Source organism: Triticum urartu, chromosome 2A, assembly GCF_056163025.1.
Source record: "Triticum urartu cultivar PI428250 chromosome 2A, HENAU_Tu73, whole genome shotgun sequence".
Classification (NCBI taxonomy): domain Eukaryota; kingdom Viridiplantae; phylum Streptophyta; class Magnoliopsida; order Poales; family Poaceae; genus Triticum; species Triticum urartu.
The window spans coordinates 683,897,552-683,910,913 of NC_141874.1; the positions used below are offsets into that span (position 1 = coordinate 683,897,552).

Here is a 13,362-nt window from a genome sequence, read left to right on the forward strand (position 1 = left end):
CATTACTACGTCTGGTTTCGCATGTCTGCAACGAGGAGGTAGATTGACGCTTCAGCCATTGACATGTCGTTACTTCTGGGTGGGAGTAAAGATTAACAGGATTCACCTCGCACACGCATGCACGAGCCTAAGAAATCTCGAACCCGAACATGCATGTGAGCCGTTTATCCATCCGTGACACCGTTCGTCGCCTATAAGTACGCCACCCGATCACACCATTGTCAACTCACCAGAAGCTCGCTAGCTGCCCGCACTAAATCACGTACGCACAAGAGGAAGTCGACAAGAAGACGATGGGATCTCTCTCCGGCGTCCTAGCCTTTGCCGTCTTGGCGGCGCTCGCCGCCGGCGGCTCCTGCGCCTCAAACGTGCCGCCCGGCCCCGACATCACGGCGGACTACAACCAGCCGTACCTTCCCGCCAAGGCCACCTGGTACGGCCTGCCCACCGGCTCCGGCCCCGAAGACAACGGTACGTGACGCGCGCACGCTCTGGCAGGCACAACACACGCTCTATCTATCATGTCAGTTTCACTTTCAACGACAGTTTGTGTGTTGATCATGCCATGTGCGTACATGCATGCAGGCGGCGCGTGCGGGATCAAGGACGTGAACCTGGCTCCCTACAACGGCATGATCGCCTGCGGCAACCTCCCCATCTTCAAGGACGGCAAGGGCTGCGGCTCCTGCTTCCAGATCAGGTGCACCAACCATTCTGCCTGCTCCAAGAAGCCGGTGGGGGTGGTCATCACGGACATGAACTACGAGCTCCTCTCGCCGTACCGCTTCGACCTGTCCGGCAGGTCATTCGGCGCCATGGCCGAGCCGGGGAAGGAGCAGGAGCTCCGCAGCGCCGGCATGATCGACCTGCAGTTCAGGAGGGTGCGGTGCCAGTACGCGCCTGGCACCAAGATCGTCTTCCACGTGGAGAAGGGCTCCCACGCCAACTACCTCGCGGTGCTGGTCAAGTTCGTCGCCCATGAAGGCACCATCGTGCAGATGGAGATCAGGGAGAAGAAGTCCAAGCAGTGGAAGCCGATGGAGCACTCATGGGGGGCTATCTGGAGGGTGGACAGGGTCGAGCCGCTCGTGGGCCCCTTCTCCTTCCGCCTCACCACCGAGTCCGGCAGGAGGCGCATTGCGCACAAAGTTATCCCCGCCGGTTGGACGGCCGACACTACCTACAAGTCTGACGTCCAGTTCTAATCAAACCTATCACCAACACATTTCCTATTCAAGTTGTTTTTCATTCGCAATCCAGTTAAAATAAAGATGTATATATAGGTTGATGTAGTGGATGCATGCATGCTTGTGTTTGTTCATTCAACCAAATGTAACCATTGCTCGGTGGCCTGAAAATATAACCATTGTTGATTATTTGGAACACTATCCTTCTTAATGTCCTTTGGAAAATTTGGGACTAAGATGAGCATAGCCCTTCGCTTCATCATCGACGACCTTACTCTATAGACACACCTGATGAAGAAGCCAGCAGAAAAAGCAGTCGTCTCTTTATGGCGATCATACTTACCTTCACGCTTACACGTGCTCTTGTATGCTTGTGATTGTTACAAAATAACAGATCACACGCTTTGCCTCCACCATCCAGTCGAGACTATGGGCCCCGCGCCTCGCCGGCATACAAACATAATTTACACCGTATATGCACGCCCAAATCAAGTTCTAACACCCGTTCAATGTATACCATAAATTTTAGGACTAAAATAACTTTTCTAGCCACGTTTAAGAATGAGTGGTATAATTGACTCAAACAAAAATGGTGTAAGTTCATATTTTCCCTAGCTGCTTCTTCCTCCTACCACCTTTATTTCCTCTTCATCTTGCCATGTCGTCCGAGCCCCCCGCAACCGATGGTGCAACGTCCTCCCAAGCCACCATCTATGTATGTCTGTCCCCCCACGAACCCTCTAAGCCTGACCTCTTCTCCGGAGCTGGCTAGCCCTTCGCGCCCACCACCCACGCCATCAACCTTCGACTCTCCTGCAGAGGCAACGGCACAATCAGCTGCATCATCCTTGGATCTAGGTCGCTCCGGGCTCGGCGACGTCGTGGCCAATGGTGTCACTCCCATCTTCTTCAACGAGTCAAATTAACTAATGCAAGTTGCATTTTCAGGCAAATATGCAAATAGAAACCGCAGTAGAATTTGGGTCACATCGTGATTGTTTGGCAATCATTTAGACGAAGGTTCATAATAACAAGGTTTTTTTTAGAGAAAAAAACTCGTAAACAACAAGTTCAAAGAGGAGTACCAAAAATTACTTGTAAAAGTAGCTAAAGACTTCCCGAATAAAAAAAAAGCCAAAGTCACCCTGCCCTGTTTCGATCAGAAATCCGCGCTCAGGTCAGGTCGTGCTTGATCTGTTTAAGCTGCTGGCTCCATGGCTGCTGGCTGCCGCCGCGCTTCCTGCTTTGCTTCCGCGACGCCTCCACCATCTCCTCCATCTTGGGGGTCAGGTAGGCCCGAGCATTGGTGTTGGTGCTCGTGGACGCCGACGCGCGCTGCTGCGCGTGCGAGCTCATGCCGGCCAGCAGCCGCGAGCGCCCCGTCTTCTGGTACTCCCGCAGGCTGCCCACGCGCGCGCTCAGGTCGCGCAGCTCCTCCTTGATCGCCTCGCACGTCGGGTCGCCGGCCGCTCCACGGCCTTCAGCCGGGAATCCAGGATCCGGGCGGCGCCGGCGTGCTGTCCCCCCTCGGCGGCCGCCCGTGCGGCCGCGATGTCCTGCGTCGCGGCAAGCCGGACGCGCTCCCGCTCCACGTCAATGGACGGAGGGGGCGTTCCGGTCAGCTGCTCCAGCTCCAACAGCCTCTGGATCACCGCGGCCGGTGCGGCCGCGTGGGCCGCCTGCCCTGTCGCGGCGACCTTGTAGGCGCAGCTCAACTTGACCAGGCGGGTGACCGACTCCACGGGCCGGGCTCTCGGCACGTGCACGAGCACCAAGAAGCGCCTCTCCTCGTCGTCGTAGAGCTCGCCCACGTCGATGGAGGCGGCACGGCCATCGGCGCCCACGTGGTTGCCGTAGCTGCCGGACTTGATCTCCTGGACGCGCACGCCCCGGTGCAGGCACGTCACGGCGATGCGCGCCTCCTGCACGGCGACCGAGAGGAGCCCGCCGATGCACTGCGCGAACGAGTCCTGGATCGCCGCCTGGTTCTCGATGAAGGAGAAGGTGCCGCCCGTCGCCTCCGCGATGGTGTGCATGGCCAGGGCGTCGTTGTCGGCGCCGAAACCGAACGTGTGGATCGGCCCGGGCCGGGTGCCGGCGAGCGTGAACAAAGGCGGCACGAGCGTCATGTAATCCTGCGCGGTGCGATTGGGGGGCGGCATGAACGATGTCCTGCCGTTCAGATAGGTGCCTGTGCCTCCAGGCCTGAGGAACGTGTCCCCGCCGTCGGAGAGAAGGATCATGCTGGCGACGACGTTCTTGTACCGGCGTCCGGCGAGAATCTGGGCGCCCACGCGGAGGCCCTCGCCGATGTTGGTGCCCGTCCATCGGACGACCATGCCCTCCACTGCGAGCTTGGCCCGGGCCTTGCCCGCGACCGTCATGCGCGTGAGAGGGATTTCAGCCGGGTCGCCTCCCCGGAGAAGGACACCATGGAGAGGCGGTCGTCGGGGCCGAGCTGGTCGACCACGAACCCCATGGCCTGCTTCAGCAGCTCCATCTTCTGGCCGTCCATGCTGCCGCTGACGTCGAGCACGGTGACGAGGTCGAGCGGCGCGCGCGCCACGTCGGCCGGCGCCCTGACGTGCACGAGCACCGCGAACTTGTCCCGGGACGCGCCCCTCCCGAGGGCCGGGAACTCGCACTGCGTCTTGAGGACCAACCCGCCGTCGACTGCCGGCGCCTGCGCCTGCGCCGCGGCGGCAGCAGGATGCTCCAGCGGCTCGTCGTCTTGGTACGCGCCGACCTGGGCCTGGGCGTACGGTGTCCGCGGCGGCGCAGCGAGATGGAGAGCCATGGCGAGTGACGTCGCTTGGCGGAAATGGCTGGCCCCGGCGATCCGGCCGATCAGAGGCCCCAACGGCTCGTCGTCTTGGTACAAGCCAACCAGCTGGGCCTGCGGAGTCGTCGGCGGCGCGGCGAGACGGGGAACCTTCTTCCTGCCCGAGGTACGTATGTATCGGCTTATGTATGTTTGGCCCAGCCGCCCGAGGTACGTATATACGGAAAGAACAGATTTGCTATTTCACATCTAGATATAAAATAGAAACGTCAAATTGTGTGATCTTCCCATGCATGCATGCAGGAACTACCCAAAACGTTTCCCTTCGGGGAACTGTTTAACCCGGACGTCGAGCGCATTTGATTGCCTGATATCAAATTTGCCTAGTTAGCAGGCATAATACTAACTATGATACTCACATTATAACCAGCCTTAAGCTATTATCCTTATCCATGCAGTGAAGTTACTACAAATATATAGCGTCCAAAACATGCAAACAACTGTTTTTACATATTGAAATTGAAATACAACGAATCATTTTCGGAATATAAAAATCATCAAATCACCATGCTCCCTAATTTTGGAGCTTTCCCATTTAATTGGGCCATTCAATTTTAGATTTGATTCACGATTTTGATCAGGTTAACTATTTTTAATTCATTATGCTTCCTAATTTTAGATCTCTCCCCTTCAAGTGAGGCGTTCAACTTTAGATTTAGTTCCTGACTTTGACCGGGTCAACTATTTCTCAACCAGCTCTCTCATGCACTATAGATATCTGATTTTGGATTTGATTCACTATTTTGACTGGGTCGATTTCTCAATTAGTCGGGAACAACCAACTTGTAAAAACAGAGCAGTCTGTGCATCCTCTCACCATCAAAAAATAAAGCGTCAACATGTGACATTGTAGCACCAATATAGTATATACAATCGTCAACGCAACAAATTTCTCACATAAGTATTGGTTGATTAGCAGATATCACAGAATCACACCGCCAAGAACCACCAAAACATCACGTCATAAGAAAAAGAAAACACACTTCATCATCTTCCTTAGTTCCCCACGCGCCACCAGTTTTTATCTTTTTGAAATCCCAACAACACCAACAGCGAACAAAGCGTGTCCAACCCTTCTAGTACATTATTATGTATACATTTCATTAAAATCCTAGATTCTAGGTATTTCAAGCTTTTGGACCATTGTCTTGCACACACTTTCGTCTACTTCCACTACAAGTAACATTGCACTTGACAATCTTGAAATCAAATTCTGTCTTGGCAGAAATCATAAATATCCCCCGCAAAAAAATCATAAATATCATAGTGGTAGATGGATTAACGTTTTCACTGAGTAAGTGCAAGCACACCGCTCTTGATTTCACGGATAGAAGTGACTGTCTGTGAAGATGACAAGTATATTCTTCTGCTCTGCAATCTCACTTGACCAAACAACACTTGTGTCAAATACCTTGATCTCAAGTTGTCTCTTGTTTTCTTATGGCGTCCATCGATACGGGCGATCTCAAGTGTCTGTTGCTAAGTGGTGCTCGTCTATATAGTTTAACATAAAATGGTGCTCCTGGTCAAGTTTATGCAGACAAGATGAATTGTGTTGGTTGCAGTGCTTGCGTGTGCGCTGTTGTGATTTTGTGACATGGAAATGATGTTACACGCTCCACATCTTAACAAATTTGAGTTTGATGACTATCTAACGCAAATTGTGCTCAGTGAATGTTTGACATTGTCATAGGCAACCTTTGTGTCAAACATGAGAGCCACTGGCTTTTATCATTGGAGAGATCATTGGTAGTATGGAGGAGAGGGATTCTTGCATTGCTCATACTCATCAGAATTGTAATATGGTTAGTCACGCCTTGGCTAATTTTTGTAGGGTGCAACGCCGAACTATGGTTTGGCTATGCTTGGGGCCGGATGAGGTCATGGAGCTTGCAAGTCTAGAGAGTAGAATTTGATTTGAGTAATGCAAGAATTATTTCGCAAAAAAAGAGCCATCAGGTTTTATGATTATGGTTTCGACTTCTTCACCGTGTGCAAAAACTATTTCTAGTTGCTGGGCGACAAGCCTTATAAGCTATCAAACAAACAAAAAGAACTATTTTTACTTTTAAATGTTGATCAGGTTTGCTCTATAAAGAAATGCTTCCTTTTATAAAATTTTCTATCACAAATATTGCATCTCAAATAGATTACTCCGGCCAATCTGAATTAAATGACGCAACCTCCATATATACATTGTATAGAGGTTGTGTCATTTAATTCGGATCAGATGGAGTATTATTTTTGCGTTTGTTCCAGGTGCTATGATTCACTAGAAACCAGACTAATCTGAGGCATCTGAACATGGACCTTGAGATCATGTTCAATCCATGTGCTGGTAGTTAGGTTATGGGGTTTGTTGAGGTTTCACCCTCCTGCTATGAGGACAGCAAAGGCCTCTACCATCACCTAAGGAGTGTTCCCATGTCAGGATTGCTACCGTGCTTAAACGTATGGTAGTAGATTCAGTGGCATATGGTGACCCTCGTCGTACAGATGATATCTATTCAGTCAGCAAGGCCGGTAGTACCGACGGTGGAGTTGGTACCATGTCCATAAGAATAGGAAGTTTGCGGAGAAAAACCGTGGCAGAGGAGTTTTGTCATATCGTCACCATTTTGTGAATTACAATGCTAGGGCTGGAAATCTTGTCTATATATGTCGATGGATGTGCACTGTGGAAAATGGATCGCATTTTTTTCTTTCCATCCTAAGGCTTTCTGAAGCTTCGAAAGAATCACTCACAAGGGATGCATGCATGCAATGGCGGAGCTTCGTGGGGGCGAACCTGGGCCATCGCCCCCCCAGCAAAAATGAATTTTTTTTACTACCCCTATGTATACATACAGCCCACAGGCCCAACTGCACAGGCCCGCTTATCAACTAGGCCTAGTCTACGATGCCTGGAGCCCTGGATGTAGCGACCAACTCCATACTCCAGAATCTTGATGAAATGAGATCAGATGATGGTTGGGAAGCCTTTTTTGATAGGGTTGTTGAGTTCTGTGTAAATCATTCCATTGATATTCCAGATCTGGGGGAAACTTACATTATGCGTGGTGGTCGTGCTCGTCGCCAACCAGACCGTTTTACTAAGGAACATTATTTCCGTGTGGAAGTATTTCGTGCAACACTTGATACTCAGCTACATGAATTAGAATTCAGGTTCAATGACAAGGTACTGGATCTTTTGACCACAAGTGCTACTCTAATCCCCAAAAATAAATTCAGATCTTTCAAAGCTGATGATATTTGCGAGTTGGTGAAGAAATATTATCCAGCAGATTTCACTCAACAGGAAATCTATGGATTGGAGCAACAGCTAAAACACTTTGTTGTGGACGCCTCCAATGATAAGGAGTTGAAAAATGTGTCAACCTTAGCAAATCTTTGTCGATATCTCTTTGAGTCAGGGAGGCATTCTATCTACAATTTGGTTGATCGATTGTTGCGATTGCTTCTAACTCTTCCAGTTTCTACAGCAAGTGCCGAGCGAGCTGTTAGAGTACGTAATGGGCCTAATGACCTGGGCTGGCGGTATAGCCCGTTAATCTTAGGGTTAATTAAAGATAAGGGTCGCTTGCTTAGGGGTCAAGTAAGCCTTACTTGGGAGTCAAGTAAACCTCTTTATATAAAGAGAGGAGATGTATCAATCTAATCAAGCAAGAATTAAGAAGGAAATCCCTTCCCTCTTGCCTGGCCGTGGGCAAAAAGGCCCCCGGCCGGCCCTCTCGCGCCCTCCTTCTAGCAGCGCCATAACAATTTGGTATCAGCTAGTTTCGGTTCGATCATGTCTTCACCGCTGCCCAACCCGTCTCTTCCGCTGCCGGTCACCTCGTCGTCTCCGGCGACCACCACGACCGTCGCCCCGCTCCTGCCCGCGCCGGGATCCTCCGTCACGCCTGCCCCCGTCGTCCTCATCCCGGAGGAGGTGTCCGGGGTGCTGCGGGACCTAACACAGGCGGTCCAGGAGATCCACCTGTTCTTGGCCGGGTCCTGCGAGCCGCACCCGGCTGCGCCGCCCATCACCGCCACCGCGCCGCTGTGGCTGCCGCTGCACCAGGCGGCCCCCGCCGCGCTCGTCGGGCTGCTGCAGCAGCCGCTGCAGCTGCCATCCACCGCCCCGTCCTGGCTGCCGTGGCAGCCGCCGCACCAGGCGGCCTCCGCCGCGCACGCCGGGCTGCTGCTGCCATCCACCGCCACCACCGCCCCCGTCCTGGCTGCCATGGCAGCTGCCGCACCAGGTGGCCTCCACCGCGCTCACCGGGCCGCTGCAGTAGCTGCCGTCCACCGCCACCACTGCCCCGCCCTGGCTGCAGTGGCAGCCACCGCTCCCGGCGACCTCCTCCGCGCCCGGCGCTTCGCCGCAGCAGCCGCTGCAACTGCAGCAGCCATTGCCGGTCAGCTCCGGCCCCGCATCAACCGCGCCGACGGGAGTCCCGATCCACCAGATCAAGTCCCCGCCGTCGCCATCACCGCTTCCCCAGGGCGTCCCCATCCAGCAGATCAAGTTCCCGCCGTCGCCGTCACCGCTTCCAGCTTGGATCACTACCCGCCATGTGTCGGCGGCGGTGAGGCTGCAGGCTGCTGCACGCGGCCTCCTAGCGCGTCGGCGTGTGTGGGAGTTGCGTGGTCTACAGCTGCCGCTCCTCCCAGTTGCGCTTCGCTGCGCAAAGGACCTCGATCTCGTCTGCTGTGTCGGGGATCTTGGGCATGTTGTTTTCCCCACGGACAGCGCCCTCAAAGTCCGCGACATCGGCGGTTGGGGAGGCACACCCCTCCTCGCCATTCTCCATCGACAGCCTTCCGCTCTTCTATGTGCGGTGCCGACCAACAACCGTCCGGCAGGGAGAAGGCATGGTGTCACCGACAAGAGCGCACCGCGTAGCACCACTGCATTCCGTCGCCGGCCGCCGCGAGGGCGCCTCTGCTGGTCGCTCTTGCGACCACTTCCAGGTGGCCATATACATGCACTCCTTTTGTCCAGATGGTGTCCATGGGATCCAGGTGGCTGTACACGTGCACGTCCGACGTGCGGATGGTATCCACTTTTTGTTAAGAGGTTCAAAATAAATCATCCCAGTCCATTTCAGGTTGAGGGTAATAAAACAAGCCGAGATGTAAAAGGCTTGTTTTCAGGTGTTAGGTCTGTGTTGCGTTGAGTCATGGTTATAAGTTGGTTAGGCTGCAGCTCGAGGACAAGCTGCATGTCCAGGTGGGGTGTAGCGTTAGAGTACGTAATGGGCCTAATGGCCTGGACTGGCGGTATAGCCCGTTAATCTTAGGGTTAATTAGAGATAAGGGTCGCTTGCTTAGGGGTCAAGTAAGCCTTGCTTAGGAGTCAAGTAAACCTCTTTATATAAAGAGAGGAGATGTATCAGTCTAATCAAGCAAGAATTAAGAAGGAAATCCCTTCCCTCTTGCCCGGCCGTGGGCAAAAAGGCCCCCGGCCGGCCCTCTCGCGCCCTCCTTCTAGCAGCGCCATAACACGAGCATTCTCTACTTTGAAGATCATCAAGATAAGGCTACGTAATACTATGGAAGATGATTATCTAGCCAATAGCTTGCTAGTAAACATAGAGAGTGAAATTATGGAGAAGTACAGCTATGAAGATGTTCTTGTGCACTTTAAGGGTGTAAAGAAACGAAGGGCTGATCTGTAGTGAACTGGATCCTCCATGGTTAAATAGTATTTTGGGTATAGTTTCTTTTGTTCTGGAGCTGGTCAATAGTGAACTGAATGTTCCACGGTTAAATAGAACTTTGTAGTGAACCTAATTCTCTACTGATTAGAAATGTATTTTGTAAGCTAATCTGGAGAAGATCAATATAATTATCTAAGTTACTTGATATTTGCAACATCTAACTTGTTGAATACGTACGATTTCATATTTGTTTTTTTACAGCTTCGCCCTTCCAAAGATTTCTTTCAAGCTCCGCCACTGCATGCATGTACCACAAGCCAAATGATTGGAGACAGTAGTAGTATGTGCAACAAAATTCAGGAAAAATCCAGTGGTTTCTGCATTTTGATTGGAGCATGAGTTGACTGTGCTTTCTTTCTTACGTTTTCTTGTTTGTGAATTTGCTATCATGAACTGTCCATTATTATAGTATATGCGATACTCTTTCATTAATGAAATCGTGGAATTATTTATCTCGGTACATTCATAGCATCTCATGCATGGTCTGTGTTTGATGCTGTCAAGATTCAGTGTCTTCCTTGCTGCAACTAATCTTTCATCAGTTCCTTGACAATACTACATTCTTGTCTGAACCAACAATGTCAGAGAAGCCACTCCTAGCTACAATAGAGATTTTAGTTACCCACTTTTAAGATACTTCCATTGCTTAAGAAACCTAAGAGAGATGCATTGCCGTTCAAATTACTTGCAACTTGAAACACTTTTTGCTTCTTGCAAAATGCTAGTGTAGAAAGGTTTGACGTGAGATAACCAGTTCGCATCCTACCAGTACTACTTAGTAGCATCTCAGCAGATACACTTGCAGTGCTGTCGACAGAGAATAATCCACAAAAAGAGGAAACTGCAACCATGTCAGATCAAAACAAAGACATCAATTCAGCAGGATTACAGGAAATAACAAAATGTTTATGTCTTATACAAGAGCCGATCTAAGACTGTCTAATAATCATAAATACTTGTAGGCTCATCATGTTATTTGGGAACCAGTCGATCTTTTTGCTTCTCCTTCCGACAGGATATTGATTTTCACTCTTCTTGCTTGTTCCTGCAGGTGAAGGGCTTATTTAGGAGAAAGGCTCCTCACTCTTTCACCTCGGGAACCGGCTGCAAAGCTCAAGAGCACTTTCTTCTTCTTCCTGAAAAAGGAACATCCTTTCACTTTCACGACGATCGACTTGAGGCCAATCGTGCTGGCGGATCGCCCCATGTGTTTCCCTGTTGCTTCACCTGCGCACCGAGCAAGACGAGACCGCCCTTTACGATCCTCCAAGCAGCCAGCAGAAGCCCCGGCCTTCCTGTTCTCCTTGACGTCCGTCACGGTCACAAAGGTCTTTTTCTCCTTGGGTGTGATGTGTAGAACATCCATCTTTACTCGCGGAGCCGCTGTCCACGTTATTTCCATGTTTAATCGGCCAGACCTGCTACCGCCGCCTGTGAAATCATTTTCAGCAAAGCGACGGTAAATGCTGTCATTCTGCTTCCGTGTTTGCATGAGGCGGCTCACCGGATCGCCGTTCGTAAGGCCCTGCAGTGAGTTCTGCAAAAGCACAAATTGAGACTCAACTATCAAGCACCAGATAACAAGATCCACTGCTTTGTTGATGTCTCAGCAAAACTTGAAAAAATGAACAAGACAAGGTGTGTGTATATAGTAATGCGTCTGTAAGATCACATAAGATTCAAAGCTATATGGAGTAGCATTTGTGGTTGCAAACAGCACTCGACTTGGTTTGGTAGGTTAGCTGTCAATGGCAAAGGGAAAGGGCCACCTTTAGAAGAGGTGGAACAGTAGCAAGAAACAAGGAAATGATGAAAAGAACACCTATGTTTTCTTCTCTTCTTCTATTTCCTAGCATTGTAGCGGAATCAGTATGAAGCATTGTGCCACTCAAGAGGTGGAACAGTAGCAAGAAACAAGGAAATGATGAAAAGAACACCTATGTTTTCTTCTCTTCTTCTATTTCCTAGCATTGTAGCGGAATCAGTATGAAGCATTGTGCCACTCAAGAGGCACGCACACACTTGCCTAACTCCTGAATTTATCTGCTTCAGTACAAATTCACTCTACCATCGTATTGCCACTTACAATTTCATTTAGACCAAGTTAGCTGGAAATGCATCGGAAGGGAGCGATGTTGATTAGAACGGGCAGCTGGTAAACGTACCTTGTCAGTCGACAGCAGCCGTTGGGTGCCTGGTGAGGCGACCGGTCGCAGGAGCGCTCGGCCAGCGAGCCCGAGTGCCCTCGCCGCCATCGCCGTCTCCTGGACGGAGGAGGATGAGGTCTGGTAGAGGCCGCTGGCGACGGCAGGGACGAAATCCTTGTTTTCCTATCCGAGCTATGAGGCACAGGGGAAGAAAAGAGTGATAAATATTTGTACAGATAAATGAAACAAATATTGAAATATGCAGAACTTAATTTATTAATCGAGTGGGATCACTGGGCAGCTATATAAACAGAAGCAATACTGAATAAGCAAAATAAACTAGCCCGAAATAATCTAAATAAACTGGTGGTGAGCTGGGCATTTTATGGTTGATTTACAATATGAAAGTGACCAAATGGTGAGCTATGACAAATGAGTCTATAAACATCACAGTTTATATCTATAAACAAAGGTGTGTATGCACACCAAAACATCACAGTTTATCATACAGATACACACCAAAACAGTGGATTAATCTTATATGTGCATATACACATTCTTTAGCTGGGCAGGATACACTCAACAAGTTAGAAGTCCATCTCAGATTATCTGTAAACTGCACAGAAATCACACAATATCTCTAACTTGCAGAAGGGAGACCTCTAAATGGCAATGACATTATTATCTGTAAAACTGCAAAATGCACACAGCCTTCCTTTACCTTGACGGAAAGCGGGCAGAGGTGGTGTCGGCGTCGAAGTGCTGCAGCTGTTAGGGCTCGGGGAAGAGGTGGATCGGGGGCGGCAGCGTCGTCGGCGTCTGTGGCGCGAAGGATCGGACCGGAGTTGGTCTGACGGCCTGACTGGGCTCGGCGGCGGGAGATACTAGGACGGAGCGGGGGCGTCGCTGCGCTCGGGGCTCGGCGGCGGTGGTTTCGGGGGGAGACGGACCCGGATCCAATCGCCGGAGCAGGCGGCGGCCAGAGATCGGGGAGCGTGGCGGCGTTGAGCCAGGGAGTGAGGGTGAGAAGGGATTTGTTTAAGGCCCGGAGCCCTATCTTACTTAAGGCCGAGCGACCAGGCCGGCCCACTGCTGTTGTATGTAGTTCGTCCGTTTTTTCTCTCTGCGTGTGTGTTTTGTCCGGTTTTTCACTGTTTTGGGCCGGTTTCCTTCTGTTTGGGTTTTCGTGCGGATGGGGCAGTAGCAAGCAATGGCGGTAGAGGACTGGCGGCGTCGATCTGCAGGGATACCAATAGTGTTTAACAGGGAGTAATGCTAGACCCACGTAAACTTACGTGAGGTTTTTACGTAAAGATTGATGTAGACAAAATCATTAATTAAAAAGTACTCGTTGCAGCACTTCACTTTTCCAGGTCGCGACAAGTGGCGTACATGCAGCGCGTCACTTGTCGCAACCCGGGAGTTTTGCCTTTTTTCGTAGATCTGTTTATTCAAAACGTTTTATCTCTTAAACCGTGCGT

At 50.7% G+C, this 13,362-nt stretch overlaps 3 protein-coding genes and 1 pseudogene across 3 annotated transcripts; 2 read left to right on the top strand and 2 right to left on the bottom strand.

Annotated features, from left to right (window-relative positions):
• The first annotated feature begins 208 nt into the window (after window positions 1-208).
• On the top strand, window positions 209-1,383 carry LOC147986711 (expansin-B9-like). The gene is made up of 2 exons (XM_087540127.1): window positions 209-471; window positions 586-1,383. The coding sequence occupies exons 1-2, from the start codon at window positions 294-296 to the stop codon at window positions 1,203-1,205; spliced, it is 798 nt and encodes a 265-aa protein (XP_087396253.1). The 5' UTR covers window positions 209-293; the 3' UTR covers window positions 1,206-1,383.
• Window positions 1,384-2,360: 977 nt separating this feature from the next.
• Window positions 2,361-3,852, bottom strand: LOC147986712 (E3 ubiquitin-protein ligase WAV3-like; annotated as a pseudogene).
• Window positions 3,853-6,928: 3,076 nt separating this feature from the next.
• LOC125529681 (uncharacterized) lies at window positions 6,929-10,470 on the top strand. Its single transcript, XM_087542124.1, has 2 exons — window positions 6,929-7,538; window positions 9,523-10,470. The coding sequence occupies exons 1-2, from the start codon at window positions 6,929-6,931 to the stop codon at window positions 9,690-9,692; spliced, it is 780 nt and encodes a 259-aa protein (XP_087398250.1). The 3' UTR covers window positions 9,693-10,470.
• Window positions 10,471-10,555: 85 nt separating this feature from the next.
• On the bottom strand, window positions 10,556-12,922 carry LOC125529680 (uncharacterized). The gene is made up of 3 exons (XM_048694107.2): window positions 12,603-12,922; window positions 11,900-12,073; window positions 10,556-11,271 (listed from the first exon to the last, which is right to left on the bottom strand). Exons 2-3 carry the CDS (start codon window positions 11,987-11,989, stop codon window positions 10,795-10,797), a joined length of 567 nt encoding a protein of 188 aa, XP_048550064.2. The 5' UTR covers window positions 11,990-12,073; window positions 12,603-12,922; the 3' UTR covers window positions 10,556-10,794.
• Between the last annotated feature and the right edge of the window lie 440 nt (window positions 12,923-13,362).